Here is a 14,573-nt window from a genome sequence, read left to right as displayed (position 1 = left end):
GAGTGCCACAGGGATCCATCTTTGCACCGGTCCTCTTCAACATAGTCATGGCGAAATTGGCTAAGAGTCTTGAACAAGGAACGTTGACCAGATTTGCTATATACGCCGATGACGTCACAATATGGTGCGAGGGCAGAGACAACTCAACGACAACAGACATGCTCACCGAGCTACAGGCAGCAGTAAACACCATAAAGGCGTGCCTACCACAACTAGGTCTTGAACTCGCCGCTGAAAAGACTGAGCTGCTCATGGTTTGAAGCACGAACAAAGCTCAGCCCACAGGAGATGACCTGCTGTATATAGGTGACACGGAGATATAAACTAAACGAGGGCACGTACGTATACTCGGCCTCCCCCTAGCCAGCTGTAACAGCCCCAAGATATGGATATATGGATAGCAGAGCTGAGACGAAAATGGAAGCCAATGCTGAAATTGATAGAGCGCCTCTCAGAGGGGCGAGTCAAAAATCCTGCCTAACGATGGCACGTGCGGTCGCAATTGGTACTCTGGCTTACGGAGCCCCTGTCTATGAGTTGAATAAGACCAACACCAAACACATTCAGGTGCTCCACAGGGCCACATTGCGTACCATAACGAGCCTCCCAATACACACAAAAAAGGCAGCCCTTGAGCACGCAGTGGCACTTCCTCCCATCGTTACTGTAATGAAAGAAACAAAAGACCAAGCAGACCACAAACGAGGTCTCACCCGCCAAGGATTGCTCCTAACGGCATCGGACGAACAAAAACCCGCACCAACAATTCAGCTACCCGTCCCCTTGCACCCTGGTCGATATCAGACAACATCGAAAGCCACCTCAGCAAGCCAATTCCACGTGCTCTTCCAGCAACCAGATCTCAACGTATTCACTACCTGATGGCGTCTAAACTGCCAAATGAAATTGATATCTTCACCGATACAAGCGTGACTGCCACACATATCGGTGCAACATATCGGTCCCGGAAATCCACCTTTTAACGGGCAAATATTCAACCAAAACGATGGAACCGCATTAGAAGGAGAAGTACACACCATAAACAGCGCGATTAACTACATCTGCTACGAAATCGACTTTAAACCACCGCCCAACGTGCACATTTTGACAGATTCATTCGCAGCAATCCGGGAACTACGAAACCCCCTTTCACTCAACCCACTTAACTCCATTTTAATGCTTAAGGAACTACTAAAGAGCCACAATGTGAACATCCTAATCGACTGGACACCGGGCAATGAAGAGGCCAGCTCAGGAAACCAGGCCGCTCACGCAGCGGCGCAGGAGAGTCTTAACGTTACCCCTCCGCTGGTTTATACCTCGGCTACTTAACCTGCCCTACTCATCCAGCGACTCAAGAAGAGCAAGAAATGTCGGTACGAACAAGTGACACCATCTGGTTATCTCGCTAACATGCCCTCATTAACAAGAGCCGAAGTATTCATCAACAAGCTTTGCGCCAATGCAGCTTACACCCCACATATCATTCAGAAGTGGACAAAGGGCCCCACAACACTCTCACCCACACATTGTCCCTACTGTAATACGAACACCAAAGCAGACCTTCACCACTTAGTATGTGTATGCCCATTCTTCGATGCGCATTGTTCTCACAAAATTCGACACATTGATCTAAACACCATACACCAAGAAGCGCATGCCGTATTAGATAAGTTTTTATGACACGAAATAGGCAAATTTGCAACCAAAAGTGGTCTGTCGCTAGTAGTCTGACGAAGGACGACCCCGGCGAACCCTCCGAACAGTCAGTGAATAGAAGAATAAGTGCCTGGAACTGAAACAACCCGTGTAATCCCCTCCTTCATATCCCATGTTCCCCACCAAGTTGCTTTAGCCCTCCCTTCCCCAAATAAAAGCTTTACTACTACTACTTTCCAGCAATACGTTTGTGTATAGAGGTGAAGCCGAATTTGAGGAGATTTAAGGCTTTCCCACATTCGGTGTTGCACAGTGAGGCATGTCCTCGTATACGGACGGAGTATGATTGCAGGATACACTATCCCGAAAACATTTATAGGAGGATTAGCCGCTAATACGATTATATCATGTGCCGTGTTTCATTTACTTGTCATGATTATTTAGTACAGAGTATTTAGTATTTAGTATTTAGTACACTATTTAATTCCCATTTCCTCTCAATAAATGGCCATGCATGAAGGGAGTGTGGTTGCAGGAAATGGCTGTAACTTATTTTATAGAAGCTATCCTGAAACAAATTATACGAAAATTAGCCGGTAAGATAACTCTAACATTAGGCCGAGTTTCATTTACTTGGGCATTTTAAGTTGTTATCATTGTCGCGTTCTCGTCTGCTGCCAAATACAGGGGCTCCTATGGGACGAATAGGTACAGACCAAGGTTTGTCCGCTGGAATAAAACTCTACCCCGTCCAAGAGTTTCATTTAGGCAATTGACAAGGTCAATCGCAAAGTAGCAGTAAATGTGTGTTTTACGCACAGCTTAGACTACGCCCTGGTCAAAGCACATTGTCGCTCACGTTGAGGCGCGGCATCACAGATTCGCTGGCCATCCTTCTTCACAGTATTCAAGGGCACTGCGCTTTTGTGTTGGCGTACGGAGCAAGTTGCGGCGCTTTATGAATCGATACCGAGGCGAGTCGGGCAGGTCGTCCAAGTCGACGGCAACTTTTCATGTCACTAAGGACGGTTTCATTCGGCTGAATGTAATTGCTACATACTTCCGTTTATAAACTTCCAAGAATGTCTCTAATGGTTTCTGATTCGTCTTCCCAATCACCTCGTCCCGTCGGTTGGCATGTGAAGACAATTGATAGCCCACTACATTCTGCAGTAGCCAATTAAAGTAGCCTTCATAGGACTCGCTGTAAGAAATGTTAAACCCACTGCCGGATACGGCACCGGAGAAGCAGTTTCCACAGAAATGCACGCCCTTCGCAAACCATGCCGCCTCTATAATTTGTCTCTCCGGCGTGTGAAAGAGCGTGTCACCGTAGCCGCTGTTGGGGCGTTTTGCACCGTCTTGCCTAAAAACCAGCAACGGTGGACGCTGGCGATAGGCACTGCTGACATGCAACGTGAGGTAAGCTTAAATGGCAAAAAAAAAAAATTGAGTGCCCTTTCACTCTGCCAACAAGGATTACCAGCGAAGTTGTTATACCGAGCCACAACGCCAAGGCAAATATCCTTTGACCGGGCGTAGTCGAACGAAACAACACACCTTTGTAATCTGTAATTGAGCTAGTAATTACCTGTAATAAAGTTGTACGAACTAGAATTTCATTCCAGCGGAGAAAGATAGACTGTGTTTCTCTCGCGTACAAGCACAGGCATTGACAGCAGACGGGGATTCCACAATAGTTACCCAGGCGCAATGTTACAATCGTCTTGCCGGCGAATTGCCCTATAATTTGGTTCGGGATAGTTCGGGCAAAATAACAGTTGCAGCCATCTTCTGTAACCATACACCCTCCGTATATCACGATATATTGAGAGGAGGCGGAAATTCCACAGTATTTTCAACTCCACTGTGAAGTAATGAGTCATGAAAAGTAAATGAATATCGGCGTATGACGGAATCGTCTTAGCGGCTGATCCTTATATGATTGTTTTTGGGATAGTGTCCATACAACTAGAGTAACCGCTGTTTTCAGCAATCACGCTTCCTCTGTAGATGGACATGCTTCGCTGTGCGACCCTCAATGTGGGAAAGCCAACCTACAAATACTAAGCTTGCACCGATCTCCTTAAAGTCGTCATCACTTCTATGCGCAAACGCAGTCCTGGGAAGACACTTTTTAGGGAAGGTATCAGCCGTCGTATATGAAAATATGAAGGTCTTTGGTTGTTTTTCCTATTTTTATGAGTTTTTCAATACGCTGAAGGTGGGGCCCGATCCCCGAGATTTCAGTGGGCGCCGCAAGGGGGCGTTACGCTCGCGTGTGATTCGTGTCGACGTCACTGTGTTGCCTGACATTATTTGCTAGATCCTTACACCGCTTAGTTGTTTAAGTGAACGGGTGCTCGTTCCTTCACAGAGCCGCGGTTTGATGCCCTGCCGCCGTGGCTACTACGCGCCAGTGCCATGTGCTCGATTACCGGTTGCGCACGATTCCCTTCGTCGCGAACGTCAGCAGCAGAGCTACGTAACGCTGGACTGTAAATCCATTAAGCATGACATGCACCCGCACAAGAGTAAGGCGGAAGTTTGCTATCACTGGGGCACTCGCGGTACAATCACTAGAATATACCTGCTGTACTCTCGCCCCAAGTGCGCGGCGTGTGATTGCAGCGCTGCGGCTGCCTGCGCTGGGGTCCGCTTACTTATTTGGACGGCACTACAGTAAACAAAACGCGCAGTATTCCCTATAACCGCAGGTGTACCAGCACCCTCGCGTGTGCACGCTTTTAGTCGATAAAGGACCTAACCAGTCGAATAAATTTTATGAGAAGTGAAATGAACGTAACAAACGTGAAAAATTTTGTTGCGACATGGCGTGTTCGGTTTATACTTTTTCGAATTAAAGAGTCAAATACTGAATAAAACAATGGGCGCCGCCATAAGGCATCCGATGTTCAAACTAGTGCGAGAACGTGCGTGCTCTTGACACTATCCCGATTTCCTGAGCCATAATAAAAAAATCTATCGTTTTGTTGGTGAGCCCCACTGGGCTCATCAATACGTTGAGATATTTGAGCACACTAGGGGAAAATGTTCGCGTGAGCTTGTGCCCAAAATCGAAAAGAAGCCCTTCAGCCAAATCCCCAGTCGGGTGCCTCGAAGCACGCATCCATGCTGTGGAGCAACAAACCTGCTGCTTTGTCATGTTGCGTCCAGAGTGCGGCGCCTATCGCAATGATTATGGGACTACTACAATGGCTGCTCACGTTCTGCCGGATTCCCAGCTTGTAAATGTTCCAGGCGAACATGGAGGCCGCGCTGAGAATGGACGAGTCCGAGGAGGACATCACCGCAGCAGACACGGCGCCCAGCCCCATGGCCGACACGAACTTGGGTGTCAGGTACTGCAGCACCAGGGGCAGGGTGAGCGCGGTGTCCTCGCCCGTCAGCGGGAAGGGCTTCGGGTAGCCCGCCATGGTCAGGTCTGCGGAAAATCACGGTGAGTGCTCGCAAAAAGCCCAAATGTACGTGGACGAAAAGTAATTGGGGACGTGGCGAACAAGTGAACAGAGCACGTCATGCCGGAGCGATGACCTCGCGCCAAAATTCTGGTAATGAATACGCCTGGTGGCAAGAGGGGCACAGTGCCAAAGAGCCTTTCTCGTTGGTTCCACAAGTTGTTAAGCGCCGAAAGTTAACGACGTGGCACTATTTACTTCGCTTCCACCTTTGATCTGTGCTGCTTGGCTGCTAAGCTGTGTACCTTGATTTCCCTCATGACCACTCACGAAACACGAGCGACAACGCTACGCTGAACCACAGACTAAATGCTGGGAAGTGAACTCACTGGCAGCCTTGGCCACCGCTCCCAGGATCACCGGCGGGATGGCCATGAAGAGGCACCCGAACGAGGCCATGTACGAGAGCAGCTCGGCGCCCTCCGCCGTGCGGCTGGACAGGACCCGCTGGAAGTACACCTTCGGAAAACACGAGAGAGAGGAGAGTAACCGTAAGGTTTTCTACTTCGAGCAATAATGCATATGCCTGGCTGCAGGCTGCCACAACACAGTCTATTCAAAAGCAGGCACACACACACACGCCTTTGTCCCCACACCGCTCAACAGATCCACTTACCCGACACTAACGTTTGAAGATGAAGGCCGCCATTCCTTTCAATCCTCGGACATTGCCGAATTATCTCTCAAGATTGACTTCGAGCGCTTCGCCCGAAAGGTCAAACGGCGTGTTGTTTTACTCCACTATCATCTCAATCCGCGGACATTACCGAATTATCTCTCTAGATTAACTTCAACCGCTTCGCCCGAAAGATCAAGCTGCGTGTTCTTCCACTCCACTATAATCTTAATCCGCGGACATTGCCGAATTATCTGCCTAGATTAACTTCGACCGCTTCGCCCGAAAGATCAAACGGTGTGTTGTTCTACTCCACTATCATCTAGTCATTCACCCCTCCCTCCTTCATGTCAGGGAAAAACAACCAGCAGGATCTTGGTTGCGCGAGTGGTCACCTGGTCCTTCACAGCGCATCTCGCATAACATTAGCGAGGAGTTACATCCCTGTTTTGTGGAATGTTATAGTGCTGGCCGTGACAGGGCTTATAATGAAGCCTCATGACAAGTGCATGTAGGTGCATGGAAATGTCTGAGCCCAGCATGCGTGATGACGTGTCTTGTTACAGGATATTTTTCTCGACTAGAACGCACGAGTGTACTAGTGCCATGGGGACTGTTCATGGGAAACTTGTTCAGGCGTACACGTGCTAAGAAGCATTCAGTGCTTCCCGATCTGAGCCACCACGCTTTGGACAGAGGGCTCATCGAGCGACAGAAAATTAGGAAGTTCGCGACGAAAGACGCACGGGCAAGTGGTTGGCTTCAGCGAAGCGTACATCACTGTATGCGGAAACATCTTTTATCCTGAAGCATGCAAGTACGTAAGTGCAAAACAAACCACCCTAACACCATCATCCTTTTCATTAACAGAAGGTACACCAAAATGCGGATACGTTAATGAAGAGTTGGACCCTAGCTCAGTTTGCGTCTCCTTCAATAGTATTTCCATTAAAACTTCCCTCTTGCCCTTTTACCAACGTGCCTCGATAAAAGGGTGTCAAGAAGAATTTAAAACGACGTTTATGTCACCGTGCTGGCTCTCTTTGTCAAATGGTTGGGTGAATTTCCAGCGTCAGCAAACAAACGTGAACACCACTTGAAATGCGCGGCACCTGTGGTCCATCGGCAGAACACTCGCACAGGAGCTGGGTGTCCCAACAAACTTTTTCAACCGCATTAAATTTATAGCTGCAAGCCCCATACCACTGATGTACAATTCTTGGGCAAGAGCCTCCTGAAGCTGGCTTATGTCCTGCTCGCACATAAATGCACCCTTTCTGCTCCTGGCTTTTTATTCCCCCCCCCCCCCAAAAAAAAAAACAAAAAAACATTGGTGTCTAGGTGGTTGTCACTTCAGGCTAGGGCAACCATTACCTTGACCTCTTTCTGACTCTATGGAATTAGCCCAGAAAGCTAAATTTGACTGTATAGTTGTAGGAGTGCATAAATGAGTGCAGGAGTACCGTAAAAAGGTGCATTCACCGCAATGAATGTACGGCGAAAGGCTTGGTGGTTGTCACTTCAGGCTAGGGCAACGCTGATGCCTAAAAAAAAATCGTTAGGAAGCCAGGCAGCGACGACTTGGGTGCATTACGAGACGGTCTGACGCGTGTGGGTTTCCTGGCCATGCGCATAACGAGGTGGACGCATGACGTAACTCCTGGTGCCGGAAATCAATCATTCCTCCTCTCACTAAACGAGTGCGTTGTTTGGCTGTCGGCTACAAACTTGTCTGACCCTGGTATGAACGGGTGGTGGCACCGCGAGGAATTGTTTTATTACTGGCCTGAAAACATTTCACGGTTTAACTTTTTTTGATGGGAGAGAGAGAGAGGGATAGCAGGGGCGGGTGCGAAAGCGAGGGCCGAGAGCGCACCTGCCAGGGAACGCCGCCCATCATGAGAAGCAGCATGTCGTCCCAGTACTTGCCAAACTGCAGCCAGGTGACGCTGCCCACGTAGTCGTTCTTCGGATACGAGATAGGGCCCACGGCTTCGTGGAACATTGCGAACGGCACGCACAGCCACTGCGTTCAGGTGGAGAAAAATGTAAGCGCGGCGAGGAGAGAAGGCGTTGTCTGAAGGCACGTATAAACGCTTGGATATGTTTTTCCCAGAAGGTACAAGTGGTTTGCGGCAAGGCAAACATAGTAGCGTGCTATGCAACAAGCCATTGTCGACGACAAACGGAAACAATGTCACGTAACTGTAAATAAATGTGTTGTTGCATGTGTGTGCCGGTTCGTCTGTAATAAACAGGTGCTTTTGTTCTTTGCGTAACTCAGTGGAGTTTCAGAAACGTGGCAACCGCAGCCCCCGGACGACCTCATCGGCGCAAGAACTTCTGTGACCCTATGTGTGCCCGTTCTAGGCCTCTAACAGGCGATAACAACATTGTGCAGGTGACGTTATAAAAAGAAGTGACAAGAGCAGAACAATTGTAGCCGATGGGATGTTACTTGTAGGTTCTGCGTGGCATGGACCTATTGTTACTCACGACATGATACAGTGCTGCGTATTAAGGTCACTTAGGTATATCTGTGGATGCATATGAACTCAGAATTGCAAACAAGGCTTCGAAATGGCTTGGGTTTATTCCTGATGAAACCTCACATGCAGCTACCGTGTTCGATCATATCTGGTCTCCAAGAGCGTCCAGGACGTTTTAGAGTGATCGAATCGCCAGTTTGTAAGCGCACACGAATGTGAGGTCTTATAATTTCACTGTTTTCATCCTTACCTGGTAGTTTGTACCCTCACATATTGGCACTGTAGGGGCTAGCCATATAATACAGTCTTAGCATAGCGACTCGCGAACGCTACGGTAGTCGGTGCGTGTACCGGCACCCCAATGCGCGTGCGCGTGGGCATGGCAAGGAGCCCCCTCCGCTCCCCCGCCCACCCCCGAACTCGGGCCCCAGAACCCGCCGCCGTTAGTGTAGGGTCCTCTAGGCCCTATGGTAGAGTGGTAGAGCTCTAATGTCAGTAGCAGCATGACGTAGGCCAACGCGCACGCCCACCCGACGGAAGGATTGTGAGCGCCCCTGACATAAAGCGGTTGAGAGGCTACAACATTCAGAAATACACCTGATTGCACACCGCGGTTGCTCCCCGCCTTGAACGCCCCCGAGGCACGCGTTCTACAGTTGATCGCAGGGTCTGTCTGTCTGTCTGTCTGTCTGTCTGTCTGTCTGTCTGTCTGTCTGTCTGTCTGTCTGTGTCTGTCTGTCTGTGTCTGTCTGTCGGTCTGTCTTTGTCTGTCTGTCTGTCTGTCGGTCTGTCTTTGTCTGTCTGTCTGTCTGTCTGCCTGTCTGTCTGTCTGTCTGTCTGTCTGTCTGTCTGTCTGTCTGTCTGTCTGTCTGTCTGTCTGTCTGTCTGTCCCTCGATTCAGCCACCCGGCCAAGGTGAAACAGAAGCTGCACAATAGGTTGTTATGCCAACAGCCAAATGTAAACGTCTAAAACCGGTGGCAATTTTCATATTTGTCAACGTTGTTGAACAAGAACAAAACATCACCCAAATATGAGGTACAAAATGCATAAGTGGAATTTCAGTGTTACTTTATTAAAAAAGTGGATGCTCGATTTTCGCGATACCACAGAAAAGAAAAATTCACTCCGTCGCCTGCTGTCGTCGCCCGCGCCACCATAGCTCCTGGCAGCATTTTAAGAAATCAAATAGCAGCAGTAACGAAAGGTTCCACTAGATAGGTTTCATATTTCGTGTGCAATGCGCGTGGAGTAGGGCAGCGTGGTTCTGTAAAGGTTATAGTAGGGTGCCTCGATTTACGCGCATCTCCGCCGTACGGCAGCGCTGGCGTCGACGCGCCCGGCCTAGAGCAGTGGAACGCGGTAAATCTAAACTTGTGGACTTGTGGAAGCCGCTAGCGTTTTCATTTTGGGGGGAGCGAGACGGGAGAGGAACATCATAGCAAGTGAGCGGGAAAGGGAGGCATTTACTCGGCAGGGGCGCCAGACGAGTATCGTCTTTTGTCGACATTTGCAACGAAATGAGCAGATACCCAGGTAATTTTTTTATGTTCCAGAACTGGCATTGTTGGGCTCTCGAGTAACGTCATTCGAGCGATGGGAGGTTGTTGGCCGGCTTCATTTCAGCAATACACGGATTTCATAGCAGTGTACTGATAAGTGCAACGACAACAGGACAAACTGGGAGGCCTGTTTGCTTCCACCAGAAAATCACGCAGTGCCGCCCTGCGATGCCGATAAACGAAACTTCCGCAGTGCTTCGATCCACGAAGGAGGGAGGGAGAGCGTCTGTGGGCATAGGCTGAACGGTCCCGTTTACCAGCAGCGGGGCTGCTGTGGGTGCAGCGTTTGCGTAAGTCTGCTGTAGGTCGTGCGTCACGCAGGGCTTTCCGAAACCCGCCGGTGGCCTTACACAAACCGGTTCCGAGACCCACCGATAGAGGGCGCAGTGGTCTAGCAGGGGCCGGTTCCTGCGGAGGGAGCTCCCGCCGATGGCGCTTAATTGGCTGCTGAATGCTTTGCCCGAACCTTAATATTTGCACAGCAACGGCTCCGCCGTTTTCGGGCGAGTGCCCGTTGACGTTCGAGGCGACAAGGAGAACCGCAGCTCCGTGGTTTCAGCAGATGTCCCTCTGGGCGGAACTGGGTTTAATTATACAGTATACGTCTTTCCCAGGTGTAGAGAAAAACGGTGCCAAAACTCTTCTGGGGCCGATTGCACGGACTGCATTAAACTAGTAAGGTCTTACAATAGCGGCCGCGCTGTTGCAATGGCGAAAGTATTAGCCTCTTGGCTTGCAAGTAGCCATCTTTACTACATAGTTTTGTTTTCTTGCCGCACTAATGCCAGTATACTTCTTGAGCAGATTTAAAGTGGCATCACAAGAAAACCTCTCAAGAAACTGACACCAGAAACTACGCACCGAGGGGTGCGCACAGAGGAGGGGGTGAGGGGGGTTCGGCCTCCCCCCTCAATTACTTAGGGGGCCGCTCAGTTCGCCCTTGTATTTTAGCGGTGGGACATTTCCCGTCATTGTTGAAGTTGCAGAGTTAAGACTATGCAAGTTTTCCCTCATAAAGACCACACTGAACCACTAATCTATTGCAAGAAGAAAAAGAGCTCTCCTCCAACCATTACTTCACGGAAAGCCGGTGACCAATGGGAGGGCCGTAGTGAGACATGTCACCGTTTTATTTTCAGTTTTTCATTCCCTGAAAACGTTTTCTTTTTGCGGCTGACCAATGTTTCCGGATAAGAATAGTTTTACTTCTGCTCACTATTTGCGTATGTTCCAGTTTGAGCTCGTTGAAATAAATGTAACTGACCGTTCCTCGTCCTTGCATTGCGTTCTAACCGTAGCGGCGGCCTCAGTGGCCGGTGGTTTGCAAAGGGGGAGTGCAGAGAAAGTTTCCGGCCCCCGAGGGCGCAGCTTGCGCGCTCCTATTGCGCACCCTAATGGCTTCAAGTACAAAAGAGAAATCCCATACCAGGCCGAAAAAGATGGCGAGCAGCTGGATGACGTCCGTGTACGCGACCGAGTAGAGGCCGCCGGTGAAGGTGTAGAAGAGGGCGATGCAGGCAGACGCAATCACCGACTCCCTTCGCTGCAAATCCATAATAACCTCCACCGTAGCGCCTGCAAAAAGCGCGCACGAAGTTATACGCGATTGATAAAATGCGGATTTTTATTTAGTTGATGAGCACTTCCGGTTTGGCGTTGGCTCTGTGAAGCACAGTTTTTCTAAGCTCCGTGGAATTTCGTGGTTTTCTGCGTATTTCTGCGCTATTTCGCCACACGCCTGCACTCAACTGGCTCGTTACCAAGGCCCGGTGAACTCCGACCATAAATTATGGTCCCGTGTGTCACATTTATGGCTACGGGATTGTTGTCATCATCGCACAGGATATAAGCTAAACACGGCAATGCGACTGGAGCACGAAGTGCGTCATGCGGCGGGCGTTCGCTCGCTCGGCTCTTAACAGCACCGATGGCCTCCGCGACCGCACCAACCACAGGTACCTATCTGCGCGACGTCCACCGAAGACCAGGATTTCGAGGCGGGCTCCAGCGACTCATGCTCGGAGACACACGGGGAAATCCAAACCCCACTCACCCGACGAGCTCACCCCAGGGAAAAAGAAACGGGAAGAGAAGTCGACTTCGAAACGTATCACAAAAGAACGCGAGGCTGGCGAAGTTGTGTGATTAAACCTTGCCGCCCACCGCCGCCACGACATCGAGGCAAACCTCAACGGAATCGAGCCCGCAGTGACCCCACTTACAGCAAGAGCAGCAGTGTTCCACCTTCAGTCAGGTACTTCAAATCAGCGACGTAGTCACTGCCACGGTCGCATCTAGTACGGTGCCATGGGCCCATCGACCCAGCGCGGGATCCCGGCCCCAAGGATCTCTTAGAGGACACCTGGGCCACCGTGGCTTAAAGGGGCCAATAAAATGCTCGGTATTACTATACCCACGAGCCCCACAACTACAAAACAGAGAAGCCCCACGCGTAAGCCGGCTCGTGCCGCGCTCGGCGAAAACGTGATCCGCCTCGAGCCGGGTGAGCAAGAATCAAGAATCCTCGATCCTTGACGGGACAAGGATATCCCTGTGGATCTCTAGAGGGGAATACGCAGCACCGCCCAGGACAGGCAACTGCTCCCACTCCTCAATATCAAGACCTGCTGGCAGTCCAACACCACTCTGGTGAGAACCAGAGGTTCAGGCGCTACGACTACTGCGAATGTGAGCCATTCCGCTCAACACACGACTTATTATCGTTGAGATCATGCCAAGTTCCTAACAACCAAATATCTAGAGGGGTTATCTTCCACAACACTACCGACAAGTCGAGATAACACGCCTATGACAGTGCTACAGTGTGAACATGCCGACATCCCAGCAGCCCGAGCGATGGGACACCGTGGCATGGTACTTATCACCTTAGCCGCACCAGTTTTTCACCGAAAATCACATGTTGGGGGCAGACTCGACGGGTGCAACAGTATCAACCCAGAGCCCTCGTCTGTCGAAGGTGTCGCATGCCTGGGCACAAGAACATCACGTGCCAGCCCAGCAGTCCGTGTGTTAGGGATGTAGAAATGAGTCGCACACGCAAGAAAGTGCGGAATGCCCCCTTATTCGTACTCCAGAGATACTGTACTGTAAGCAGTGTAAGTCGACCTCGCAGTCGATGCTACCTGCCCGAATAACAAAGCCTACGAGGAGAAAAGATTATTGCAGATCCGAGAGTGCCAGGAGCGCAGCCGTTGTCGCCTTTCGCAGTCATGGCAGTTGGCGGATAAACCAGCAGAGGCCGACTTGCATTCCAGCGCCCCTTCGCTACTAAGGAAATGATCGACGTCACGCATCAGTTTCCGATTGTCATCAAAAGTAAAGAATACAGACGCGGAGAAGATTTCGTGCAGCCGCCTGGTGACACCCTTTGCTAACACGAAGCCCAGCTGTACTCATGACGTCACTGACTACACGAAGGCCGTCTCTGCTTGGTTCGAGAGCAGCGACTCCTGCGTTGAGATGGAAGGTAAAGGGCGCTCACCTAACAGATGCAGACGGGCGCTCAAGAACATTCGGAGAAAAAAAAGTATTTTCAAGAAGCTGTGACAACCAGGCATCACACAGCAGCACGACAAGGTGGTGTCGGTGAGTGGCGGAACATGTAGTCGCCACTCGACCTAGCCTCGAGCTTGCGCAGCTATAGCGCAAATGCGAACAAGCGGAGTTGGACCTTCAACAGAAGATCCAGGAGATTAAAGACGAATACCAAGAATAAGTCAAAACGCGATGACGCCGGATACGGCAGTTGCAAACAAGAATCAAGGAACAAGAACAGGTGGGGCCGCTTCGAACGACTCCACCTCTGAGTCACTCGTCCTAAAAGCCAACCGAGAGGCTCTTATTGCCGGAAGATGCAAAGAACCCGCCGTCACCTCACGGTTCGGCTAATGATGACTGCGAACCGCCGACGTGGATGAAACGCTTCATTGAGCAGATGCAGCAGCAACAATTGCAGCTCCAGCAAACACAATGCCGCAACCACGACTACTGCATCAACTACAGCCCATGGTAGCATGGCCAAGTTTCCAGTGAGTAACAGCCGCTCACAAGACGCTATCGCTGATGGTGTGCCGCTTCCTCCACCAATGCTTCCAATTCGAGACTCATGAAACCCCGACGTGCTTCAGTGGAATTGCCGCTCTCCCCAAATGTGCACTTATGAGCTGAACGAACTTTTCCGTACTGGCGACGCATGGAAAGAGCCTGACAACCACATTATTTCCCGAAGCCACAAATGCAAGCGACGAGGGCGAAGAATCAATATACGACCAACTACCCGTGGTTTCCAGAGGAGGCTCAGGCTCATTGTTGGCCACTGCGGAGCTCGCAGTGGCACTCGAGTCAGTTAATGAAAGAAGTGTACCAGGCAAGGACGGCATCTACGAAACCTGGACGCACATAAAAAAATTGCTGGAGGAGCTCAACATGGTCTGGACAAGCTGCTTCATGCCTGACAACTGGCGCCACTCTAGTGCACGCTATTCCTAAATCCGGGAAGCCTACTGACCGACACGAAAACTTCGACCCATGCCACTCACGGCTACTCTGTGCAAACTGCTGGAAAGAATGGTGCTCACTAGACTTAACCGCCGTTTGGAGTAGGCGAAACGAGACTAACCCTGGCCAGACCATGTTTCGCAAGGGGCTGTGCACAAATGACAGCATACATCTGATTAAGGCAGCTTTTAAGCGTAAGGCACGGCCGCTCCGCCAGGTTTTGGAGCTCTTGGTGGCTCCAGATCTGCAGA

General features: G+C 50.4%; 1 protein-coding gene across 1 annotated transcript in view; it reads right to left on the bottom strand.

Moving 5' to 3' along the window:
* Window positions 1-14,573, bottom strand: part of LOC144145668 (high-affinity choline transporter 1-like) — a 38,519-nt gene that overhangs the window by 14,742 nt on the left and 9,204 nt on the right. The window contains exons 4-7 of the mRNA XM_077677334.1: window positions 11,231-11,379; window positions 7,631-7,780; window positions 5,468-5,597; window positions 4,887-5,104 (exon numbers count right to left, since the gene is read on the bottom strand). Of these exons, the coding sequence (XP_077533460.1) occupies window positions 4,887-5,104; window positions 5,468-5,597; window positions 7,631-7,780; window positions 11,231-11,379 (647 nt within the window). The remainder of the gene's footprint in view (window positions 1-4,886; window positions 5,105-5,467; window positions 5,598-7,630; window positions 7,781-11,230; window positions 11,380-14,573) is intronic.

The sequence above is a fragment of the Haemaphysalis longicornis genome, unplaced genomic scaffold (assembly GCF_048455015.1).
Source record: "Haemaphysalis longicornis isolate Haplotype H1 unplaced genomic scaffold, Haemaphysalis longicornis Haplotype H1 scaffold_7, whole genome shotgun sequence".
NCBI lineage: Eukaryota > Metazoa > Arthropoda > Arachnida > Ixodida > Ixodidae > Haemaphysalis > Haemaphysalis longicornis.
This window is presented reverse-complemented; position numbering and strand designations above follow the sequence as displayed.